The sequence below is a fragment of the Cricetulus griseus genome, chromosome 2 (genome assembly GCF_003668045.3).
Source record: "Cricetulus griseus strain 17A/GY chromosome 2, alternate assembly CriGri-PICRH-1.0, whole genome shotgun sequence".
Taxonomy (NCBI): Eukaryota; Metazoa; Chordata; class Mammalia; order Rodentia; family Cricetidae; genus Cricetulus; species Cricetulus griseus.
Genome location: NC_048595.1, coordinates 15183173 through 15209003, shown reverse-complemented (window position 1 = coordinate 15209003; position 25831 = coordinate 15183173). Strand labels below are relative to the sequence as shown.

The window sequence follows — 25831 nt, the reverse complement described above, 5'->3', positions numbered from 1 at the left end:
GCTCTGTTGATGTCACAGTAGTTCCCTAGCAACCACTGAAAAAGGTGTATGAGTGTGACATCACTGTGCTTCTGAGGTTCAAGATTGAGCACTAAGTTAGAGAGGTACAAGTAGTTGGTGCCTTCCTTGAAGCTTGACGAGAAAATGATGTTCCTGCAGAGGATAAGATACTTCCTAGAGGCTGGGGAGTCGCACACAGTCCGGGTAAGGCTTGAGTGTCACACGTGGATTCCTCTGGAGATGTGGCTGGGTTCAGTTCATTCACTTTAGTTTACTTTCTGCCCTTTGTGCTGCGGACCCATTTCTAAGAGTTATAGAATACTGAATGGATGGACCTCCCTTCCCATACCTTCATATACTTATTCTTTTATTTAGTGTGGGGGTTGCGACCTCTTCATTCAGGTTGCGATAGTAACTACTTGAGGTCTGTGTTATTCCCACCACAACTCTAAAGGCCTGCACAGCACTCACAATCTGTTAGTGGATGAAGTGTGGCTGTGTTACAGTAAACATATTGGCGGGCACCAAAATTCGTATTTAAAAGACACATACTTCTTTTGGTATCTCAACCCGTGGAATATTCCTTTACACTGTGTAAACATATGTCACTCTGAAGCTGACTGGACAATAGGTGGGCAGGCAGAGGTTAGGCGGGACTGGCAGGTGGAAAGAGTGTGAAGAAGAAGGGGAGGAGTCTCAGAGTTTCCAGGGAGATGTTGAGGAGCAGGAGAGGAACTTGTACAGAGAAAAGGTACTGAGCCATGTGGCACACTGTAGGTAAGAAATACGAGTTAGTTTAAAATGTAAGAGTTAGCTTTTGGCCAAGCGTTTATTAATAGGTGTCTGTGTTGGTTATTTGGGAACTGGCTAGTGGGACAGACAAGTCCGCCGCCTACATCAGTCGTAGCAAGAATAAAAAATTATCCTTAACTTGTACAATTTATGAAACATGGTGAGCCAAAACTAAACCATGGGCCAGAATTTGTTGTAGCCCTGCTTTATCATGTTGTAAGCGTGTGAGGACTGCTTTGATTCCTGGGGAAGCAGCCACTTACTAACCATATATTGTAGAATTTTAAGTAGTGAGTCTAGATGGGTGGCTAAGTTGGTGAGAGAATGGGCCGTTCTTCCAGAACACTCAAGTTTGTTCCCTAACCCCCATAGTGGGTGTCTCGTAACCACCTGTAACTCCAGTTCTGGGGGACCTGATGACTTCTTCTGGACTCTGTGGGCACTGTGCTCGCACTAATGCACACACTCGTGTGCATGTGCACACACACGAATTATTTTTATGATTTTAATTTGTTTTTCTTTTTTGTGTAGTCTTTACTCAGGAGTTGTAGTCTTGTGACTTCTTTCCTCAAATACGGATCATCAGAGCAGTGTATTACGCTTTTATCTTCGTCTCCCCCTTTCTTACATTATTTTCTCAGCCTTTAGAAATAATGTAATTAAGGCGGTTTGTTCGGAACTATATATTGGTATCCATACAAATATTTTGTTCAGTCATTTAGAGCCTAAAATGGGTACGTGAAAATACTTGTCAGGGGGTAGTGGCACATGGGAGGAGGAAGCAGGTGATCTCTGAGTTCGAGGCCAGCCTGCTCTACAAAGTGAGTTTCGGGATAGCCAGAACTGTTACACAGAGAAACCTGTCTCGTAAAACCAAAAAAAGGAAAAGAAAAAAAAAACAAAAAAACACTTTTTAGTCAGGCTTGGTGGCACACACAGATGGATCTCTGAATTTAAGGCCAGTCTGGTCTATAGAGTGACTTCCAGGATGGCCAAGGTGACACAGAGAAATCCTGTCTTTAAAAAAAAAAAAAAAGAAAGTAAGTAAGAAGAGAAAAATACTAATTTTAAAATTGCTCCTTAAGAACCAGCAAGATAGCTCAGCATGTGACAGTACTTGCTATGCTGGGCTGACAACCTGCATTAAACCCCAAGACTAACATGGTAAGAAAGAACCCAGCCTCACAATTGTCCTCCGACCTTAAACCCAAATCGTGGCATTTGCTCTTTGAGAAGCACGCATGTGCATACACGTATGTGTGTACACACACAGAACACACACACACATATACACACACGGACACATGCATACACAGTAATATATAGTAATAATAGCAATGAAGTTTGCTGATTGAGGCATCTGAAAATAGGATTTAAATATCAGGGCTTCTCAGGCTGGGAATACAGCTTAGTAGTTGATTTCCCTAGTCTGCTGGATGTCTGGGATTCAGTCCCCAACTGAGCGCTAATGTGAGTGCTGTGTATACCTGTAATCTCAGCACTTAGGAAGCAGGTCAGGGGTTAAAGGCCAGCTTCGGAGATCTTGTCTTTAAAAAAAAATTTCAGGCCCTTCATTTGTCACTAGATACACCGTTATCAGCCTGACTTTCCTGTGATGGAGAGACAGTATCTGGCTTTTACCCACCACCCCCACCCCCACCCCGCACGCTTTTTTTCTTTCTTTCTTTTTTTCTTTTTCTTTTTTTTTTTTTCTTTTCTTTTTTTTTTTTTTTTTTTTTTTGGTCTTTGAGGAAAGGACTCACTCTGTGGTCCTGTCTGGCCTGGAATTCTCTATTTAGGCCAGGCTGCCCTTGAATGCCTGGAAATCTACCCTACCTCTGCTTCCTGAGTGCTAGCATTAAAGCTCTGTGCCTCCATCCCTGCTCCCTCAGATTTTTTGAGTAAACAAGGCTGATCATTGGCTAGGAGACACTTTATTGGCTTCACACTGCTAGAAGAGAGGAATCTGCGTTCAGTTTTCCTGTTGGAAAAGGTTGAGCCCTGCAGCCTTATGTATCTCCTCAGTGACTGTGTCCTTATATTGTGGTTTACTGTTCATGCCACAGGTGTCTGTGGTTGCAGATTGAATTTCCAAGCATCACTCTGTTTGTGTTTGGTTACCTGCTACTCGTTTTAGGAAATGGCTTTCATCTCCACATTTTGCAAGGTCATAGGAATTTTAAAAATTGAGATATGGTGGAAAATAATTTTCTTTCTAAAAAAAGGGAAAAAAAAAAGAAATGAAACCAAGAGAGACCCTGTCTCAGACACACCCACAAAATACTCAACAAATACGATTAACACCATAATCAGTAAGTTATGAAATGTACCTTAAAAAAATTGTGATGTGGTGTAGTGACAGATATACATGGTCCCACCTCCTAGAAGTCGTGGCAGTGGAAATCTCCTGCATGACTCGCATTGAAATGGAAAATTGTTTCATGTTCATTGTGAATTTACTTAGAGCATACTAGAGTGCCTGGCCCTTCACTCACAGTGCCGCTTCACCCAGTCTTCTTTTTCAGAAGTTCAAAGTGGCCTACTTAAAAAAAAATAGATCATGTCTAGTCCATTTTCTTGGTATTTTATGTCTGATTTGAATGTTTAGGTTGCTTGCTTTATTTTAAGACAGTGTCTCATGCATGTATCTCAGGCTAGTCTTAAAGTCTGTGTCTGATACCTGCTACTGATTTTAGAAAATTTGCTATGTAGCCTAGGATGACATTGACTAGTGAGAGAGCGTGCGCTCTCTCCCTCCCTGCCATAATGTCCAGCTTGGATCAGGTTTTTCAGCAAGCACCGTTACTTACTGAACCATCCTGCTAATGGCTACATGGGTCCTCAAGCTTGCAGAGGCAGTTTACCCATGATGCATCTGTCCTGCTTCATCCTCCCTACTACTGGAATTTATTTTAGTAAATATTAAGTGTTTTTCCCCCTTGCTCCCTTTATATGAATCCAAGACTTCACATACTCCAGGTACTCATACTGCTGCCTGGCTGCATCCTCACTCCTGGTTTGTTTGTTTTTGACTCAAGTTCTTATGTAGTCAAAGCATGTTTTGAACTATTTCAACTTTCAGGCATTCAGGAGTTTCTTTTGATAGATTCTGTATGTTCCCCCACACACACACTGTGTGTGTGTAGGCTCACACATGCTTTCAAGTAGACATATGTCTTTCAGATCGTCCATACCTATTAATAAGACTTTACAATCTGTCTTTCCTCATTATCTGATGTATTGTAGAGAAACATTTAGTATTTTTCAGTACTAAAGTGGTAAAGTACACATGTTTGAGTTTAACAAAATTGATTTACCATGAATCAGGTAAGGCAAAGAGTCCTATCTTCAGACAGGCATATGTGTAGGATAGTGCTCAGCTACAGCTGCCCCCGGCTTGTCTGCTGAGTGCTCTGGGGATCCCTTTCTTGTGAGTGCTAGTAGGAAGACTGCATTCAGGGTGCCCCAGTTACCAGATGCTTCACTTCACAGAGAACTGTGGCTCAAGAGTTCAGCTGCTCATGGACACCTTCGACATACTGTTCAACACCAAGACTTTTGGTAGAAATAAACTGAGGTGTAACAGTTTCTCTTGGCCTATAAAATAGACTCCCCAGAGAGTCTATTGCTCTGGGTTTTTTTTTTTTTTATGTAAATGGTGTGTGTGTGCGTGTGCGTGTGTTTGTGTGTTCTTCATTCATACATAGTCTCATACTCTGAAGAGTTAAAACTTGTGGCCTCAAGCCTCGCAGTGGTGGTGCATGCCTCTAATCCCAGTACTTGGGAGGCAGATGCAGGTGGATCTCTGTGAGTTCGAGGACAGCCAGGGCTACACAGAGAAACCTTGTCTTAAAACAAAATTTGTGGCCTCCTTGTAAAGGAGAATATGATTATCTTTGCAGGACTTTAATTCCCCAAGAACTTGTTTCAAAGCCAGAGGTGTTCAGTAGCCTCTGCCCTCTAGTGTCTCTTGATTTGTGATGAGCTGTGGTGGCAAGAGAAACATACTTGCTTCATTTCTGACCAAGACTCCTTTATGGTTGTCAGCTTTCAAGAATTAGCAGTCTTTAGCTGGGCATTGTGGTACACGTCTTTAATCCCAGCCCACTAGAGGCAGAGGCAGGCAGTAGTTGAGTTCAGCGTGGTGTATGTGTAGTGAGTTCCAAGGACAGCCAGTACTACACACAGAGAAAACCTGTCTCAAAAAAAAAAAAAAAAAGAAAAAAAAAAAAGAAAGAAAAAGAATTATCAGTTCTTTCATGCTAACCTTGCCTCTAGTTAGCTTCCATTATTTCCAGGTCATAGCATTTCAATAGCTGTCTGAATTGTCTGTGTCAGGTGGCAAGATGGTTCTTGTACCATGCCCAGAGCTCAGACACTGAGTGTGAGTGGCATGTTTTCCTGTGGTTTTTTTGTTTGTTTGTTTGTTTGTTTTGATGGGATAGGTGTAGGCCTTTATTATATATATTGTAATGTGAAGTCTGTGTTACCTTGCACTCTAGCCTAAAGCTGACGAGGAACTTCCAGATGATAGAGTACTTGAACCTGAGACAGATAAAATGAGCCAAGGTTTTCACTTTGAGAGAGACTCCTCTGCCCTCAAAAGAGTGAAAGCTGGGGAAGAAAATGGAGAAGAAGTTGAGCCTCTACGCAATGGTGCTGAGAGTCCTTCTGAGGGGGAAGGAGGAGATGCCAATTCAGGCTCTACCGATAGTTCTGGTGATGGGATCCCATTCCCGTTTAAAGCAGGTAAGTTGGCCCCGGCTTCCGGTGTCCCTTCTGGGGTTCCTCCTGTGTAGTCTTAAGGAAATGTCTCCACAGAGAAAAATACTGGTAACAGAAGTTTATCGTAAGTAAGACTAACAGGACTCGTAGGTCAGCCCAAGATGGTAGTTGGTGATGAGTAAATCTAGAGTCCTGACCAATGGCACTAGTCAGAGCAGCAGCTTTTGTCTTTACTTTGGTCTGTATGGGTATTGTTGTTGTAACCAGTGCCCAGATGGTGGGCATTCCTGACCACCTGGCCAGGTAGAATGGACACAACCTCATAGAGAGGAGATGTTGCAGGTAGGGTGGTCATCCCTGCATTGGCTCCCTCACAATCTGGGCACCATGGTTGCATTCAAGCCCCGACATGGCATGAAAGAGGGCTGACTCTGTCCTCAGCACCTCAGTAAGCAAACCAGACCACCTGCTGGTTCTGTAAACCATGAGTGCTGTGGAATGTTATAGAGGGACTTGCTTTAGGTAAGTGGAGAGGTGGCTCCTTGGATGGGAAGTTTGGGATTGGTAAAAAGTTTTCCTCTCTATCATTGCAATGTAAAGTTGCAGAGTTAGAATGTAAAAATTTGAGACTTGGAGATAGCCCAGGCCAGGGTGTTTCAAACTGTTGCATTTAACTCCTTTTACAGGCTGTGAAATCACAGAGCAATAAGCAGTATTATTATAAAGCATAATAAATGAAGAATGCCACTATGGTTTTCTGTCTTAAGAACAAGTATAACTCTGAGAGACTTAAGTTCTGTGTTTATCTTTTTTTATTTAAGTTATTTACTACGTATAGCGTTACCAGATCTCATTACCGATGGTTGTGAGCCACCATGTGGTTGCTGGGAATTGAACTCAGGACCTCTGGAAGAACAGTCAGTGCTCTTAAACTCTGAGCCATCTCTCCAGTCCCTTCTGTGTTTATTTTTATGAAGTCGTTATTCCTTCATTCATTCATTTGAGGCAAGATCTTACTATGCAGCCCAGACTGCCCTCAAACTTGTGTCAATCCGCCTCCCTCACCCTGCTGAGAGATTGATTACATGCACAGTCCACCACTCGTGGCTTGTCACTTTCTAAAAATAGTTATTTATTCTTAGACATTTTCATAAACAAATACAGTGCATCTTGATTATATCTACCCCTCTCACTTCCCCAGGCTCTCTGAACATTTGTGTGGTCAGGAATATACACTTCCCACCTCAAAGTACTAATTTTTTTTTTAATTTTTTACTCAATTTTTAATGCTAGGAAAAACTGTTCCTTTACTGAGCTGTGATGCGACCCTGTTGTGCGTTTCACTCTCTCATGATGTTGCCCAGGCTACAACTGACTCACTCTGTATTCCAAGCTGATCTTCACTCACAGTCTTGTTTCTCAGCTTCCAGAAGACCTGGGATTACATGCATGTACCACCAGGCCTGGCCTGATGCGTGTGGTACCACTGCACTCCTGTCGGTGGGCTTTTTGAAATCAGAGCATTACATTCTTACTGCGCATAGAATTTTGCAACTATTAAACAACAACAACAAAAAAAATGTCTAAATAAAAGCTTGGTTTTTTTTTTGTTTGTTTGTTTGTTTTGTTGTTGTTGTTTTTTAACTTCAGGAACAGTGTTTTAGCTTGCATTTGGCAATCTAGTCTTGTACCAGAACACTAAACACTGATTGCCCAGTTACAGGGTCCAGCTATCTGATTTCCTTTGACCTTGTCATTCAGTGTGTAGCATTACAGATTGGAAATGGGATGGTTTGAATCCTAGATCTCAATAAGTTATCCGCTTTTTAATAAATATAGTTATGTAAAGCAGATTTAGTTTGAAAATATTTTCATAGCATTAGAGATATTAGTGGGTTTATGATGTCCTAGGGTAGGAATAACTAGAACACAGGGTCTAACCTGCTACCATGACATGATCTGGGGCTTGATTTCCCCTCACTCCTTCAAGGCAGGGTTTTTCCTGGCTGTCCTGGAACTTGTTTCGTAGACCAGGTTGGCCTGGTTTCTCAGAGATATGCCTGCTCCATCTGGGATTAAAGGTGTGGGCCACAGCCACCATCACCACCACCGCAGACTGCTGCTTGACTTTAATGAGTTTTGTCAAAGCAAAAAGGGAAGGAGAGAGAGATAGATAGTGGCTTACTTTTACTGTCCAATAAAATTTCACATAGAATTCCTCTAATTTTATATAATAAAGGTAAGGCCAGGGGTTCTGGAAATAGCTCCACCCTTAAAAGCATACCCTGACTGACCATGCAGTAGACCAGAGTTCAGTTCCCAGCCTCACCCCTCAAATAGCTCACAACTGCCTGGAACTCCAGCTCCAGGGCATCCTATGCCCTCTTCTGGCCTCTGCAGGCACTGCTTTTCATGTGCACAAACCCATACATAGACATACACATATACACATAATTTAAAATTTTCAAGTGCTTTGTTTTTTCATCTTTTCTTTAAAATGACATTTTCATGTGAACAGCTACATGCCAACCTTTTTTCCCAGTAAGCTCTCGGGTTGTTTAATAAGCACTCTAAGCCCTATTGTGTGTCCTTACAAGCCTGGCCAGAGGTTCTTACGAGGAAGTGTAGCAAGTGTTTGCTCCTGGCTCCGAGTTGTCTTTATATTTAGAGGGTTCCCAGGTTTGGAAGAACTGAGGCTGGTTTGGAGTGTTCGTTTCTCAGGCTGTCGTCCTGTGTTGACTTTTTGTGTCGGCTCCTTTGTTTCCTTGCGGAGGTATTAAAACATGCTTAAACAAATGTTTTCTGCTTATGCTGCTCTTTTAGAGTCCTGGAAGCCTGCGGATACAGAAGGCAAGAAGCAATATGACAGGGAGTTCCTACTGGACATCCAGTTTATGCCTGCCTGTATCCAAAAACCAGAGGGTCTGCCTCCCATCAGTGACGTGGTTCTCGACAAGGTAAGCAGCATGCTTGGGAGGGAGCGCGTGTTCTGAGTGTTAGTGTAGGCAGGAGCAGAGTGAGCAGCTCTTAAGAATTGTTAGGTCACGAGCATCCAAATTATTATTGTCTTTTTTAGTAAGTAAATCAGTACTGCGGTACTGATTTTTTGTTATTGTCGTTTGTTGTTGTTGTTTCTTTTAAATTTTATTTCATTATGTATATGAGAGTTTTGCTTGCATGTATGCTTCCAGTGCCTAAGGAGGCCAGAAGAGCTGTTAGATTCCCCGGAACTGGAGTTGAGGATAGTTGTGAGCCACCATATGGGTGCTGGTCCCCTGCAAGAATAAGTCCTCTTAACTGCTAAGCCTGTTCTCTAACCCTGATTGTTGGTTTTTAGATTTTTTTTTTTTTTTTTGGTTTTTCGAGACAGGGTTTCCCTGTGGCTTTGGAGGCTGTCCTGAAACTAACTCTTGTAGACCAGGCTGGTCTCGAAATCACAGAGATTCGCCTGCCTCTGCCTCCCGAGTGCTGGGATTAAAGGCGTGCTCCACCAACGCCTGGCTTAGAGATGTATTAATGTGTCTATTTATAGTGGCTTGCTCCTAGTGATGTGATAAACTTCTGTGAGTTGGAAGACTCAAGGCTGTAAACATAGAGCTCTTTCCCCTAGGTTCTAAACACTGATTAAGGAGTAGCAACAGGTGGGGGGGATCAGAAACCAGAGAAAATATTTAAGATGAAACTTCAGTGGCAGGCGACATAAATCACATATTGTATATATCAAAATTTTCCCAATAGTTACTTCAGGTCATTAAAGTTCCTAGTCCTTTGCAAAGCTACAGACATCCCTCCTCTTTTAAGTTTTTCGTATGTATTGTTACTTTATATATGTGGGTGTTTGACAGCATGTATGTATGCGTGTGTAGCTCATGTGTGCCCAGTGCCCACACAGGCAAGAAGAACTCGTCAGGTCCCCTAGGCCTGGAGTTATGGATGTAGTGAACTGCCATCTGGGTATTGGGAATTAAACACCAGTCTTCTGCAAGAGTAGCAGCAAGTGCTCTAACCTGTGATCTGTCTCTCCAGCGCCAGCTTCCTTCCTCTTTACATTTGGTTTATATGGTGCACGATGAAAATTATTATAGTTGGGGCTCATTTATTAAGTAAACAGAGTAGAGTAGGGTCATGGGGTTAGGCTATATATGGGTAAAGCCCTTGTTGCCCAAGTCTTATCCTAATCATCCCTGGGGGTAGCCACTGACGTCCTTCCTAGTGGTCACAGCATCATTGTTCTGTGGGAACTTTCTGGCACTGAATGCACAGGGACATGTGTGCTTTAAGCTTTTCTGTGCTTCTTCATGTGTGCAGATCAACCAGCCCAGATTGCCGATGCGAACCCTGGACCCTCGCATTTTACCCCGAGGACCCGACTTCACCCCAGCCTTTGCCGATTTTGGAAGGCAGACGCCTGGTGGAAGAGGCGTGCCTGTAAGTGCCAGTTCCCTACAACAACCCAGTCAGATAGAAAGCTGTGGTAGACATCTTGTCTGAGGTGGCTTTTGTATGCTGAGTCCTGTGATCAAGAAGTAGAAGAGGCAAAGACTATCCTTCGTAATACACATGAATATTAAAACAAATGCACAATGCACCTCTGTGTCATTTTTACTGCAGTAACTTAATCTGGTCTTCATTTGTCTGATGTTGAAGTGAACTGCACGTGCTTTTGCTATAGCACCAAACTTGGTAGGATTCTGAGACATCATGGTATCCTAGACATTCCAGTGGCACTCAGCCAAGCCTCTCATCTTTGTTTCTACAGATTTACAAAGTACAGAGCAGTCATGGATTGCCAATTCTGGAACTGTACACAGCCCCAGGCTTCACTCCACTGGCTATTGCTGTCTCACCCCTAAAGAGATTACCTGTGAGGGTGTGCCAGATCTTATCTATCTGTCTGTCTATCTATCTGTCTGTCTATCTATCTATCTATCTATCTATCTATCTATCTATCTATCTGTAACCTACAGGTTGTCGTACACATAGTAGCAGGCTTTTCAGGAGAAGAAGTGGCATCACCAGTGGATCTCTGCTGGGCACGGCACCACACTATGCCACATTCTTCAGGCTCTGCTTACTCCATCTCTGCTTTGTAGAACAGCAGAAATATGGGGCTCCTTGGTTATTCTCTGGATGATGTCATCTGTGCTATTCTCATTTTGCTCAGTGTTGTTCACAGGTCATTCGTGAATGGTACAAGTCAAGGTGTCTCCTTGTGGTGTTTCTTCTCAGTTTTTACCACCAGCTTGTTGTCTACTGTTTTCCATTAGTTGAACTAAAGGAAGCCTTATGAGTTGAGAACAACCTATATCTCACAAAATAATGAAAATGGAAAATGAATTTTTAAGATATCTTTTTGGGAAGATAGAGAGGTGGCTTAGTTGGTCAGGTGCTTGCAACTAAGCCTGAGAACCTGAGTTCGGACCCCAGAATGGAACTCATGTGAAAAGCCAGGTACAGACATGATGGTGCTTACCTGTCACCCTGTTACCTCATTGTCAGTCTGTCAAAATGAGGGCACACGATCCCATGTGTGGGTGTGGGTATTCAAATGCATGTATGCCATTCACTATATGGTACTGTTCTTAAAGAATACTATACCTTTTAAAATAAAGACTTTAAACTTGATACTTCATAGTGTTAGTGCAAAGTATAGCTCTCAGCTCAATAAAGAGTTTCTTCTGGAGCCAAATAATGAGCCCAAGAAAACTGATTCAAGTTTTGTCAAATACCGTAGTCTTACTTGGTGGCAGTTCTATGACTTTTTGTGGTAATAGCAAAAGAATGTCACTCTTCAAATACACTCCTGGAGATTTTAGGTAGGGAGTTATAACTAAGCAGGGAGATTTTGGCCTCAGGCCTCACAGGCTGTCCCCCGAGGTTGTAGATGGCAGTGGTTTGTTGGTACATACCAAAAGAATTTCCTGATGGTCAAACACAGAGGTGGACAATGAATGGTACTAAAGAAGCTAAAGATAGCCCAGAACAATTTGGCTGGGGCCTGTGACATTCAGCTTTCCATGATCACAGTTCAGTCATCAGTTTGCCTTGTATATAACCTCTTAACACTAGGTGACTTTCCTCTGGTAACTTGAAGCAGATGAAGAGATGTTGCAGGTTATAGTCTTGAGGTGTGCTTATTGGTGTTTGCAGTCATTTTTGTAAACGACTATCTCCAGAGAAGACTCTTTGTTGTATGGGGTACAGGTGTATATGGCATGAACACGCAAGAGGGTGTGTGTCCATGGGCAGACCAGAGGTCCATTTCTGGTGTCCTCTTCTATCGTAGTTGACATGAGTTCTTGAGACAGGGTCTTTTGTGGAACCTGGGGCTTGCTGTTTCAGCTTCACTGGCTAGCAGCAAGCTTCCAGGATCACCTGTCTTGGCCCCAACCCACTATCTCTGAGATTATAGGTGTGCATGGTCATCTCCATGCATGCCTGTCTTTCACATGGATGCTGGGGATTCCGAACTCCAGTCCTCATCTTGTTCAGTCTCTTCTTTAATACCTGATCCATCTTCTCGGTCTCTCATTCCATGACTTCTGCATAATTTTCATGTAATTTCAGTCTCCCCAAGTGCATTTGTTCTGATCCGTTTTTTATATCCAAGTGTGGGTTAAATTAAATGTCTGAAAACATCGGTTTGTTTTTGAGTTATAGCCAACATTGGAAAAGATACCCCTGCAGTCTGCCTCAGGAACATCTCCTAAATCATAAAATCCAGACAGTGTTTGTCTAAGTGAGCTGTTTGGTCCAGATCCTGTGTAGAAGATTCATTTATAAGTAAATGTCCTTAGAGCCTGATTCAGCAGCTGTCCCTGATGGAATTTTTCCAGTCTTTAGTGTCTCTAATTTAAACAATATCTCATACCTCATCTGACTTGTTTTTGGCTTGCTTTCTGTTTTTGTGCACTGGTAATTTGCCATGGGTGTTGGGTCCCCTAGAGGTAGAATTACAGACAGTTGTGAGCTGCCATGTGGGTGCTGAATTGAACTCTGGTCCTCTAGAAGAGCAGTCAGTGCTCTTAACAACTGTGCCATCTCTCCCAGCCTCTTGTTTTTGTTTTTAATGTTTGCTAAAACATTGAAGATTGTGTCATCAGTGCTGTGTCCTTACCTTCTACATCTGACAATGCTAATGGGGAGTTGAACTTTGATCCTGCAGCCCACTTGGCACTACCATTTCTAGTGCTTGATTGATGGTTTGTGTAAGGGATGACTCGGAATATTTATTTGGAAATGATTCTAAGCTTTTGGAGGCCTAACCTAGGACCATATGTGACCTGGACACCCCTTTCCTGTGAACCATGGCAATTTAGTCCATCTTTTTCTTTCCCAGAGTTCTCTGTATGTTTAAAAGGGCAGCATCGAGTTAGGGTATGAGATACAGTTTCAGTTTGTCTTACGCAAATTTTTTCTTCCCTTTTAAAATCTAATGGCAACATTACAGCATTTGAATGATTTTTCAGAAGAAAATGTAGATAGTCAGTGTGCAGCAGGCCTGAGAGGTCCCTTCCGTACTTAACTGTGAAGAGTAATACTGGGTGTGGTGGTGGTCCACTGTGCCCAGTCATAGAGGAGCAGACACAGAGCCAGTTCAGGATAATCTCAACTGCAGGGAAACTTGCCTGTGTCCTCCCAAAGGGGCACACACCTTGAATTCCAGCTGAGGCAGATGGATCTCTGTGAGTAAAAGGCCAGCCTTGGCTACATAGTGAGATTGTTTCAAAGAAAAAGTGAAAAACCAAGAAAGGAAACTGATTTCAAACATTTAAGGTAGTAGCTGTTAGTTTTACATATAAAATACAGCTTTAAAAATTATTAATTTAAAAAAACAGACGTGTCTTTTTTTAATGTGTGTTTGTGTACGGGAATGCAGTGCCTACAGAGGCCAGAAGAAGACATAGATCCTACGGAACTGGAGTTCTTCCAGGCATTTGTGAACTGAGTTAACATGGGTACTGGGAACTGAACTCCAGTCCTCTGCAAAAGCAGTAGGTGTTCTTAACAACTGAGCCATCTCTCCAGTTCTTTTAAAATTTAAAATTGTGTGTGTGTGTGTGTGTGTGTGTGTGTGTGTGTATGTGTGCGCGCGCGCGCACGCATTGCACGTGCGTGTGCCTTTGTGTATGTGCACATGGGTGCAGTCCCAAGGCAGCTAGACTAGGGCATCAGACCCCTCAGACTTGGAATGACAAGCACTAGTTGTGAGCTGCCCAGCCTGGGTGCTGGGAACCAAACTCAGGTCCACCAACAAAGATGTGTGTAGCTCTGCCTGTTCTGGAACCAGCCATGTAGACCAGGCGGGCATCAAACTCACTGAGAGCCTCCTGTTTTTCTCCTCCTCATACCTCAAGATTATTTCTAACTTGAGCACGTAGTACCTGGTCTTTTCATCTAGAATGTTTGGTGTGAACTTGAGGCCTGAGCAGCCCTGAAGACATAGGCTGCCCTGGTTTCTCTGAATGGGTGTAATGTTCTTGTCCTAGTTGTTGAATGTTGGACCTCGGAGGTCTCAGCCTGGCCAGAGAAGGGAGCCCAGAAAGATCATCACAGTCTCTGTAAAAGAAGATGTGCACTTGAGAAAGGCAGAGAACGCCTGGAAGCCCAGCCAGAAGCGGGACAGCCATGCCGATGACCCCGAAAGCATTAAAACACAGGTGAGCTCCAGCTTTCCCTTGTAAGTTCTTTGGCCTTAAAAGTATGTGGGAAGGTTTGGTTTGCTGTGAATCAGGGCCCTGGCCAGCTCCAGTTCACAGAGATCCTGTCTCATTAAAAGTGTTAGCCACCACTTTTAAAACAAGTGTTAACCTGTTTGTTTTTGTTTTGTTTTCCTAATGGCATTATTCTGTAAGCCCATGAATGATAATCTATTTCTCCTTTACTGGTGGACCTAAGATGTCACTCCAGTTAAGGCTTACCTGGCATGGGCAAGGCCATAGTCTGATTTCCAATACTACAAAGATAAAAACGGAAGAAATCACTGTGTCCTTTTCTGTGGTCCATTCTGTATTCCGATGAGGCCTCCTTGTCTCCATTTTTTAACATAGGGTCATCATGGGGTTCATTATGACACTTGGGTGCATGTACTTTAATTTGGTGATGTTCACCTCCTTTTCCTTTCTTGTTTCCTCCCTCCCCTAATCCCTCTATCTTCCCCCTTTCCTTCCTCTCCTCTATTACAAAGCTTCTTAGGTTCTTAGTGATGCAGCAACTTTACCCTGTCCTGGTGTAGGCAAGACATTGCTGTAATCTTTGCCAGGCACTGATTTCTAATCTAGAAGTTAGAGATGACTTTTTTTTTTTTTTTATAGTTATCTCTGGGGGTTTCTTCCTTAATCTCTTCCTCCCTTTCCTCTGTGATTCTCCATACCTGCTTCTGCTTCCAGATGTGAATTTACCTGAAGCAGCTTTTTTTTTTTTTTAAGATTTTATTTATTTATTTATTATGTATACAACATTCTGCTTCCATGTATATCTGCACACCAGAAGAGGGCACCAGTTCTCATAATGGATGGTTGTGAGCCACCATGTGGTTGCTGGGAATTGAACTCAGGACTTCTGGAAGAGCAGCCAGTGCTCTTAACCTCTGAGCCATCTCTCCAGCCCAAAGCAGCTTTTTTTTAAAACATTCATTTGTCTGTTTATTGGTTCTCTCCTTCTACCAGGGGAGTCTCCCAGGGGAGCAGATTCATCAGGCTTGGAGCCAAGCCCCCTTGCCTGCTGAGCCTGCATCTCAGCTTTTTTGTTGTGTTCGTTTTGATACAAGGTCTCTCTACATTGCCCTTTCTCTCCAGCAACTGGCTATGAAAACCAGGTTGGCCTCAAATTCAGCTTATTCTCCTGATGTCGAAAGTGCCACGCTTATGCAGAATCATGATGCTTTCTCTCAGTTACGTTGATGATGAGCCTGCCCCCTGAGCATTGAGCTTTTTGCTTGCATATGTGTCTGTGCGCTATATGCCTTGTGCTATCAGAGGCCAGAAAAGGGCCTTAAGATCCCCTGGCACCAGAACAATACACTTCTGAGCTGCCATGTGGGTGCTGGGAAAGGGAGCCATTGGGGGTGCTTCCTTTTGTTTTTTGTCTTTACATCTGTAGTATGGAATTAACTCCAAAAGAAAACAGAAAGCCTACATGGATTAGGATTTGAATTAAATAGTCAATGTCTTTGGCAATAAACTTCTAATACAGCAACAGTGAGTCAGAGATCCTCCTGCCTCCGCCCCATGAGTTCTGGTATTAAAGGCGTATCCTTCCCTCCCTGGTACTAACTCTGACTGCTTATTCAGAACCAACAAAGACTGTTGCTCATCAGTTTTCTACACTATGTAATGTCATAGATCGTTTATGTGCATTGGGCAACTTTCTTCTATTTCTACTTTTTGTTTTGTTTTGGGTTTTGGTTTTGTGTAGCTCTGGAGCCCGTACTGGAACTTGTCTGTAGACCAGGCTGGTTTTGAACTCACAGAGTTCTGTCAGCCTCTGCCTCAAGAGAGCTGGGATTAAAGGTGTTCGCCACCAACGCCTGGCTCATTTCTACATTATTTATTTAAAGATTTTTTTTAATTAAAATGTTTTTTCTTAACCCTAAATAGGAATAAATCTCTAGGGCCCGGCGTTGGTGGCACACACCTTTAATCCCAGCCCTCGGGAGGCAGAGGCAGGTGGATCTCTGTGAGTTCGAGGCCAACCTGGTCTCCAGAGCGAGTGCCAGGATAGGCTCCAAAGCTACACGGAGAAACCCTGTCTCGAAAAACCAAAAAAAAAAAAAAAAAAAAAAAGGAATAAATCTCTAAAAACAGTAGTGATTGAAAGGTTGTGTCACTGTGATCTGTGAAATGCCTTTGAGCCTGTATATGGTACTGGGTGGAACTCCTGTGGCCATGGAGGGGGCAGGGGATCAAAACTGAAGGCCATTTTCCTGACCTTTAAGTGGCTGAAGTTGTTCCTTCATAAATGCTCAGTAACTAAACGCCGGCTGTGGGAGCTCACCTTAATTGCTCAAATGGATGTGTGTGAGACTATTTAATGCTCTTTTTATTTTAAACCTCTAGGAACTTTTCAGAAAAGTTCGGAGTATCTTAAATAAACTAACACCACAGATGTTCAACCAGCTGATGAAGCAGGTGTCGGGCCTTACTGTGGACACTGAGGAGCGGCTGAAAGGAGTCATCGACCTGGTCTTTGAGAAGGCTATTGATGAGCCCAGTTTCTCTGTGGCTTATGCAAACATGTGTCGATGCCTAGTAACGGTAAGAAGAGAGGAAGCAGTAAAAGCAGAACCGCCAAGAGGTATATTCTCCCCTCGCTGCACATTCTTCCCAGAGTGTTATTGGGGCAATGGAAAGGGGAGAATATATTGCCAGTGCTCACGTATAGTGTCCTCATTGTTAAAAAGACTCTTCACTAACCTAGCGTCTGTCCCCACCACTGGGGAATAGATATAAGGAGACTTGATTGAAATGGGCGTAGGCTTATGATTTCCTCCACCCAGGTTGACTGAGGAAAGCTTGAGTTAGTAATGTGGAATTATGTCCTAGGCAACAGTTTTATTCTGGAATGTCATCTTATTGAACTAGAGCAGATGCTAACTTTAACATGAACTAAATTTAAAATTAACTGTTCCAATTCTGGCCTCTGGAAATGAAAAGGTTGTTGTCTCATTGCCAAAAATGTTTAAAATCTGATCATTTCCTCTCTTGCTGGACATAGTAGCTCACGCCTTCAATCCTAGCACTCGGAAGAATAAGTGCTAGGCCAGCCTAGGATACAGCGTATGACCCTGTCTCAACAACGAAAAGTATAGAAATAAATAAAAAATTCCCTTTTCTTAAATTATCCACAGACATTTAATTCAACCTATTACATACATATGAACAAAGTACAAATAACTTTAAAAAAAAAAAAAAGCAGGAACTGAATGAAATTTAAAAACACTGTAAGCATAAAAGTCCTGCTTAGACAGTCATCTAACTGCCAAAGAAAGTTGTGGAAAGGAAATGGGATGGAGGAGAGCGGCAGGATGGAACTCGGTCAGTGCCTATGCCAGCAGCACTCTACTGAGCCTCACTGTTGCTAAGTCGCTATGTGACTGTGACTGCACCACAGCCAGATTTGTCTGTTTCTAAGGAAAAAGCCAGGGAAACTGATACAGGCCTACAAGTTCCTGAAGACTATGAATCAAGGCAAAATGTGTGCATGCACCTGTGTGTGCCTAGGAGGCTAGGAGAGGATGTCAGATCCCCTGGAGTTAGTGACAGTTGTGAATTGCCTGTTATGGGTCCTGGGAACTTAACTCTGGTCCTATGGAAGAACAACAAGTGTTCTTAACCACTAAGCCATCCTGCCAGCCCTCAATCATTATCCTTTGTGAATTGATAGAACCTTAGCTTCAACCCTGAACTAGACTGATCTTCTCACCAGGGACTTCTCCTTCACCACCTGCCAGCATCTGGAGGTGCTTTTAGTCATTATTGGCATCTTAGGAGCACAGGTCAAGGATGGTGCTACATATTGCAGTGTGAGGACAGTCTATGACAACAATGCCTTTTCAGTGCCAAATGGCTGTAGTATTCAGGATCAGAAACCCTAGATGTGAGAGCTGCTGTTGAAGATTCAGGAGAATAATGGATATCACACACCCACTTATTTTTTTATTTTTATTTATTTATTTATTTATTTATTTATTTATTTATTTATTTATTTTGGTTTTTCTGAGACAGGGTTTCTCTGTGTAGCTTTGGAGCCTGTCCTGGCACTCGCTCTGGAGACCAGGCTGGCCTCGAACTCACAGAGATCCGCCTGCCTCTGCCTCCCGAGTGCTGGGATTAAAGGCGTGCGCCACCAACGCCCGGCCCCACTTTTTTTTTTTTTTTTTTTTAAATATTGCTATAGTTTTTATGCAAGACAGGAAACCCAGAGCGTTGCATGTGTTAATCACTTGTTGTCAGTGATCTACCCAAGCCCCCACATACTTGCATTTCAGCCCTTTTTGGTGACTGGAGGCCACCTAGCACTACAAAAGTGAGTGAGTGAATGATTGAGTGAGTGAGTGAGTGAGTGAGTGAGTGAGTGAGTACACTCATGTTATTTTTCCTTGCTTGGGTAGATTCTAAAGAATGCAATGGAGCCCCTTTTTTCTGATGTCAGATGTATTGCGAACATTGATATTACAAACTTCCCCCACAAGCAATACATTTGCACTTGGTGCCTCTCCCCACACACTGTGCCCGGGCAAACTGTACACAGTTTTAGGGGATCATAAGAGAAAATTATGCTTCTGATGTCAGAGCTTCTCCAAGTTCAATTACAAATGTCTCAGGAATCCTTGGGGCCCTCTTTGTGGACTATGAGGCACATAACCGGAATTTAACAACTCTTTTGGTTTGGAGAAAAATGATGGAGAAATACCCTGTAGGCAATTGTACCTATAGACAATGATGATTTCTAGGAAGGAGTATAGTTATAAATTCAATGCCAGGAATTGTGTCAACCCTGTGTCAACAGTAAATGAACAAATATACCAGTCAGGCATTGTAGCTTATTCCTGTGACGTCAGCACTCAGGAGTAGATACATGAGGATCATGGAAAGTTCAAGGCCAGCCTGGGCTACCTACTAAGTTCTAGGCTAGCCAGAGCTGTATGTAGCAGATACCATTCTCAAATGAATAAAGAAATTTAAATAAACAATTTTTTGTAAGTTTTAAAGTCAACTGATTTTGTAACCTTAAGGTGCCATATTTTGTTTTAATTAATCACAATCAAAGTGAAAAATCCCCATTTCAGAATGCCTCTGAATTACACGTAGCTCAAGTCTTTATGCCTAGATTGACTCTGGGTGAGAAAATGAGTGAGTGCCTCAATACAAAAGTTTGCTGACTAGTTTGATCTTGACATAGGCTAGAGTCGTCAGAGAGCAAGGAGCCTCAAGTGAGAAATTGCCCCATAAGATTGGGCTGTAGACAAGCCTGTGGGGCATTTTCTTAATAGTGATTGAAGTGCGAGAGCCCAGCCCATTGTGTGTGATGCCAGTGCTGGGCTGTTTGTCCTGGGTTCTGTTAGAAAGCAGGCTAAGGAAGCCATGAGGAACAAGCCAGTAAGCAATACTCCTCCATGGCCTCTGCATCAGCGCCTGCCTGCAGTTTTCTCTTGAATTCCTGCCTCACATAGTTCATTTTAATGATGAACTATGAATAAAATAAAGCCTTTCCTCCCCAAGTTGCTTGTGGTCATGATGTAGTAATGCTAACTGAGTCAGGTGAGCAAGTGTTGTGGATGTGGCCTGTAATTCTAGCAGGAGCATCAGAAGGTCAAAATCTTTTACTGTATGGTCTGGGATACATGAAACCCTGTCTCAAAAAGTCAGAAAGGAGAAATAAAACAAGAACTTGAAAGAACTGCTTTCATGCCCTGTGAGAAGTTCGTGCGTTTTATCTTTGTGTGAGGTGTGTGACCCTGGAGTATAAAGATGAGGCTTACTTGGGAGGTTAAGCATGTAGGTGTTATATCCTTGCAACATTCCACTGGAAAGGCTTTCCAACACAATGGAGAAAGAACAGCGGGATTGAGAGCTGGTTAAGACTCAGCAGTGATTTATGGAAAAGCGGGTGTGTTAGTACATAGCTGTAATCCCATCCCTTCTGAATAGGGGCCTGCCGGCCATTACAGATCAAACATCTGCCTTGGGCAGTAGGATGGAGCTTGAGTGACCTGAACGAGGAAGCCTGTACAGCTTGCACAGTGCACTGAATCAGTGACTGGCGTTTTAAAATGAGCCCTCCTTCCATGCACGCAGCCCTCTGTGTGTTTCTCGGTGTTTCCAGCAGAGATGCCTTTTCTCACTTCTGTGCACAATGCACTCTGGCCACTGAGGGTAGGTTGAAGGAGCTACACTGGAACTATCACTTTAGAATAGTTGACGTTTCAGACTAACCTGTCCTATAGGCTGGATGCAGAGTCAGCACAGACGTGCTGTCCACTTACATTTTCTCAGGCCAGTGTGTGCTTTCTGGGAACATGGCTGCTGGGTGTTCTGAAACATTCTGTGGCCTGTCTCTCAAAGAAAAATCAATAAAAAGTAAACATCCTACTGCATATTGATAGTCATGGTAAGTGTGTTCCATTATGAGGGTGTCCTTCTGGGAAAAGTTACGGCAACAGTCTGCAAAAGCCCTGCCCTTTCACAAGTCTTGCTGTGACCCTGAAATTCTCCCTTACTTTGTTATTTCTGTTTGTTACTTTAAGCCGAAGTTGTTTAAATCATTTTGTTGTTTTTAAACTGGGGGCCTTAGGGTGCGGCTCAGGTGGTAGAGTGCCTGGCAAACATGCAGCTCTTAACCCCAACACTGTATAAATTCCTGCCAGGTGGGCACTCCTGTAGTCCAGGCCCTGGGAAGGTGGAGCAGGAGGATTAGAATTCAGGGCCACCTAGGATGCATGAGACCCCCATCGAGACAGAAGTAAAATGACTGGTGAGATGGCTCGGTGGATAAAGGTGCTTACACTCAACCTTGATGAACTGAATTTGATCCCAGTTGCCCATGTGGAAAGTGAGAATCCTTCATGGGTACACCTTACCCCTTTGTACACACACACACACACACACACACACACACACACACACACACACACACACACACACACACACACACACACACACCTCGTGTAAATACAATAACAATAAACAAGATAACCCGCCACAGTGTAAAAGTCTAGGTGTATGCAGGCTGACAGCTGTACTGTTAACAGTTTCGGTGTTAGCTTGAAGCATATTCGTAAAGGACAGAAAGTTTGTGCCAGGATGTGTCTCTTCTGAATAAGAATCCTGACCGCTTTTCATTGCACTGTGGAAATGACTGAAGCTGCGTTTTTTAGGATGTTTACCTGTGTGTCTGTCTGCATTAGGTAATCTAGCTGCCTTTCTACTTTCTTCTCTGAATGCAGCTAAAGGTACCCATGGCAGAGAAGCCCGGTAACACAGTGAATTTCCGGAAGCTGCTGCTAAACCGCTGCCAGAAGGAGTTTGAAAAAGATAAAGCAGATGATGATGTCTTTGAGAAGAAGCAGAAAGAGCTGGAAGCTGCCAGTGCTGTAAGGACCTCACATCAAGTACTGTCAGAATTGTCACACAGCTAGCTGTGTCAGCTTCGAGGGGACCTGTTGTTACCGGCGTGTGCATGAGCGTGTGTGGGGGGTGGGGGGAGGAGAAAGCAGTGCTTTCATGTGTAACCTTGGGGCTTTAGAGGAGTTGCTAGGCTCCACAAATCTTGATGGATGCACACTTCTGCTTGTGGTTCTTAGTTTTTGAGGAGTTAGGCCCTTTCATTGTTCTGTGTCACAGTTCCAAAAGACATTTGAGTACTGGAAAACGTAAGACCTCAAATCTTAGATGCTCTCACCCCTTTTTACACAATAGCCAGAGGAGAGGACAAGGCTTCATGATGAACTGGAAGAAGCCAAGGACAAAGCCCGACGGAGATCCATCGGCAACATCAAGTTTATTGGAGAACTCTTTAAACTCAAAATGCTGACGGAGGCCATCATGCATGACTGTGTGGTGAAGCTGCTAAAGAACCACGACGAAGAGTCCCTGGAGTGCCTATGTCGCCTGCTCACCACCATTGGCAAAGACCTGGACTTTGAGAAAGCAAAGGTAAAGACTCAGGGACAGCCGGGCGTTGGTGGCGCATGCCTTTAATCCCAGCACTCGGGAGGCAGGTGGATCTCTGTGAGTTCGAGGCCAGCCTGGTCTCCAGAGCAAGTGCCAGGATAGGCTCCAATGCTGCACAGAGAAACCCTGTCTCAAAAAAAAAAACAAAAAACAAAAAACAAACAAAAAAAGACCCAGGGACTTGGAAGGCTGCAGTAGCAGCTCTCGTTCAAGTACAGAAATTGGCTGTCAAGAACAGTACCTCACCCCATCAGCCTGTGTGCTTGGTCCTCTTGCCCTTCTCCTTGCCACAGTTTGACTGATGATGATCTTTACCTCATTTGCTTTAGACCTAAGGTGGGGAGGTCAGTTTGTAGATTTTCTAGCTTGTTTGGTCCTTCTCTTTTTTTTCTTCTCCTATTTCATAGGTTGTAAGCAGAAATGGGTTAAGAAATGGACAGGGCCTGAAAATGAGAGTAAGAAGAGCTACTAAGATTGTTTCTCTTGAGACAGGATCTCTCTGTATATCCCAGGCTGTCCTGTGTCGTGTGCATCACCATGCCTGCCCCAAGTCACTTTCTTTCTCTTGTTTTGTTTCAAGACAGGGTTTCTCTGTGTAACAGCCCTGGCTGTCCTGGAACTCACTCTGTATACCAGGTTGACCTGAGATCCATCTGCCTCTGCCTCCCAAGTGTTGGGATTAAAGGCATACACCACCACTGTCAGGCAAGATGTTATTCTTAAATCACCTAAAAACCTACTTTGTACCTTAGTATGGTTGCACACATCTGTAATCCAGCACTCAGGAGGCTCAGGCAGGAGGATCACAAGTTGGAGGCAGCCTGGGCTGCAGGGTAAGACCCTTTATAATAAAAATGAAAACCAAAAGTACATGGAAAAAAGGAAATTGGATTTCGCAGCCAGAAATCTTGGTGATTTTATGTGTTGCAGCCACGTATGGACCAGTACTTTAACCAGATGGAGAAAATCGTCAAAGAAAGAAAAACTTCATCCAGAATTCGATTCATGCTTCAGGACGTGATAGACCTCAGGCTGGTATGTTCCAATAAACACCGTGACCAAAAGCAACTTCGAGGGGAGAGGGTTATTTCAGCTTATAGTTTCACAATGCAGTTCGTCATCGAGGTAGTAGGGGCAGGAACCTGGAGGCAGGAACTGAAGCAGAGGCTATTGAAGGATGCTGCTTACTGGCTTGCTCACCCTGTGTGCATGTGTGCATGTGGTTTTTTCAAGACAGGGTTTATCTGTGTAGCCCTAGCTGTCCTGGAACTCATTTTGTAGGCCAGGTTGGCTTCAAACTCACTGAGTTCTGCCTGCATCTGCCTCCACGTGCTGGGATTGCATTCCTGGCCAGCCTGCTTTTTCACACAACTCAGAACCACCTGCATTAATCAAGAAAATGCCTGCAGGCAGTCTGGGTATTTCCTCCAGTGTGGTTCTTCCCAGATAATTCTAGCTTGTGTCAAGATGACAAAGGGGGGAGAAAAGAAGGAACACAAAACCATGATGAAATCCCATCTGTTCTAAGGAACTGGATAAAGAGGATGGTGATGTCTGTGTGGGTGAACAGTTGTCTTGCTTCATGTCCAGCACAGAGCTGACAGGAGGAAGGTGCTGCCTGTTGAGCCTCTCCCTCACACTTCAGCTCTGACATTGTCATATCAATTCAGTGTGGCCAATGAGACCAGTCTTTGTAAGCTGAACAGTTGAGTTTTATCTCCACAGTGAACATGTTGAACTCCTACGCCTTGTGTTTCTTTTCCACAATGATGCTGCTGCTACCTTTTAGGTCTTAAAAAATTCTGTGAGATAAATGTGTACACTGCAGACTCAGATGTTACTACATTTTACTCCCCGTTGCACCCTGTCATGCCCACTGTGTTGGTTTAACCCCAATGGTGACTACCTCAGCTGAAAACATAGGCCCTGCCTCTTGATACCCAGTCCGCATGGCACTGATGAGACCTCTTCATCTTGCTAAACCTGGGTGTGACCTTGAAAGAAAAGCCTTGTCCCGTGATCAGAGCCTACACACTAAATTCAGCCTGTTTCCACCCAGTCTCCACCACACTTGCTCAGCTCAACTGTTGGGGTGGCTGGGATGGAGTCAGGCAAGTTTTTTCTCCTGAGGAGAGAGAAGCAACTTTGTGTGGTAATGTAGGTCAGGTACCAGAGTTGTGTTATTGATGGAATACCGGTGGTAGTCACCTTTGACTCAGAATCCTGTGAACTATGGCATGAACTTGGTATGAGCCCTTGTGTTGCCCCGTCCTGGATAGTCCCCATCCTTCCTGTCCCACTTCCTCTCCTCTCCTCTCCTCTCCTCTCTCAGTGTAGACAATAATGATGGCTGCATCAGGCACATCTTCACTCACTTTTATCCTCCAGTTGTTGGGATGTGCACTGCACACCCCACCAGAGTTATCATTTTGTTAGCTTGAATTCCTGGAGTACAAAGTTTCTATGACCAGCTGAGAAACTAGTATAATTCTTCATTTTTTAGGTATTTTGTTTGGTTCCTGGTGGTGGAAAGTTATGGGCTTTTGGGTGGGGGAATATTTTTGTTTTTTTGTTTTGGTTTGGTTGTTTGATTTTTCAATATTGGGTTTCTCTGTTGTATCCCTGGCCATCCTAGAACTTGCTCTGTAGACCAGGTTGACCTCAAACTCACAGAGATTAGCCTGCCTCTGCTTCCTGAGTTTCTGGGATTAAAGGAGTGCACCACTACCACCTGGCAAAGTATAGGTTTTTACTTTTATTTGTAAAACTGCTATATTATTGTTCTTGTGTGTGATCCTGAAAACCAAACACAGGGTCTTGCACATGGTAGGCAATCACCAAGCCAGATTTCTCTCCCTTTTTGTAAAATTCTGCATTATTTGACTGATAACCTTAGTTTCTACTTTCATAGTGTAATTGGGTGTCCCGAAGAGCAGATCAGGGGCCAAAGACTATTGAACAGATTCACAAAGAGGCCAAGATAGAAGAACAAGAAGAGCAAAGGAAAGTCCAGCAGCTAATGACCAAGGAGAAGAGAAGACCAGGTGAGGGCAGAGATAGCTGGGGTTGGGGGAGTGCTGGGACTGTTAGGTAAGACCTGGAAATGAGGTCACAAAGAACAGAGAGGTGGTTGTCAAGCAACACCAAGACACCTGAGACTAACCACTGAATAAGGGAGTGCAGAATGGAAATGGGTGCTGACTTATGCAAAGCCAGGCATTCATAGGCCTACAGTGAGCATCTTCCCACCTCAATGTCCGTGCAAGGTAAGAGAAACAAAAGAAAAAGACTCTCTTGGAACTGTGATGGCTTGACTCCTCCGGGAAATCCTGAATGCATGTGGTGTCCTCGGTGCAGATGGATTCTCCAGTAAGGTTTTACAGTTTAGACTTAAGAATGATGTGAAATTTTAAGGGAGGAGAGAGATGCAAAATGGAAGAAACCTGGCTGGTATTTGGAAAGATTTCAATTGTGAAATGAAATTAAACATGCATTTCCAAATAGAGTAAACAAGTCTGATTGGAGTATAATTTCAGTGTTTGGACAGACAGAGTGGATAGTGTTTGCTAGAAGAACTGAGATCGGGAACTTAGTTTTGGTTTCTTCCTGTCTTAAGTGTGTAAATAAAGGAACAGTGTCAA

The 25831-nt window shown here is 43.5% G+C and overlaps 1 protein-coding gene across 13 annotated transcripts in view; it reads left to right on the top strand.

Annotated features, from left to right (window-relative positions):
- The window catches only part of Eif4g3 (eukaryotic translation initiation factor 4 gamma 3), a 205253-nt gene that overhangs the window by 147208 nt on the left and 32214 nt on the right, over positions 1-25831 (top strand). For all 13 annotated transcript variants that reach the window (XM_035439492.1, XM_035439495.1, XM_035439496.1 and 10 more), the window contains 9 exons: positions 5295-5541; positions 8341-8474; positions 9826-9945; positions 14007-14177; positions 16575-16772; positions 21464-21610; positions 21936-22172; positions 23121-23225; positions 25102-25234. In XM_035439492.1, coding sequence (XP_035295383.1) covers positions 5295-5541; positions 8341-8474; positions 9826-9945; positions 14007-14177; positions 16575-16772; positions 21464-21610; positions 21936-22172; positions 23121-23225; positions 25102-25234 — 1492 coding nt within the window. The remainder of the gene's footprint in view (positions 1-5294; positions 5542-8340; positions 8475-9825; positions 9946-14006; positions 14178-16574; positions 16773-21463; positions 21611-21935; positions 22173-23120; positions 23226-25101; positions 25235-25831) is intronic.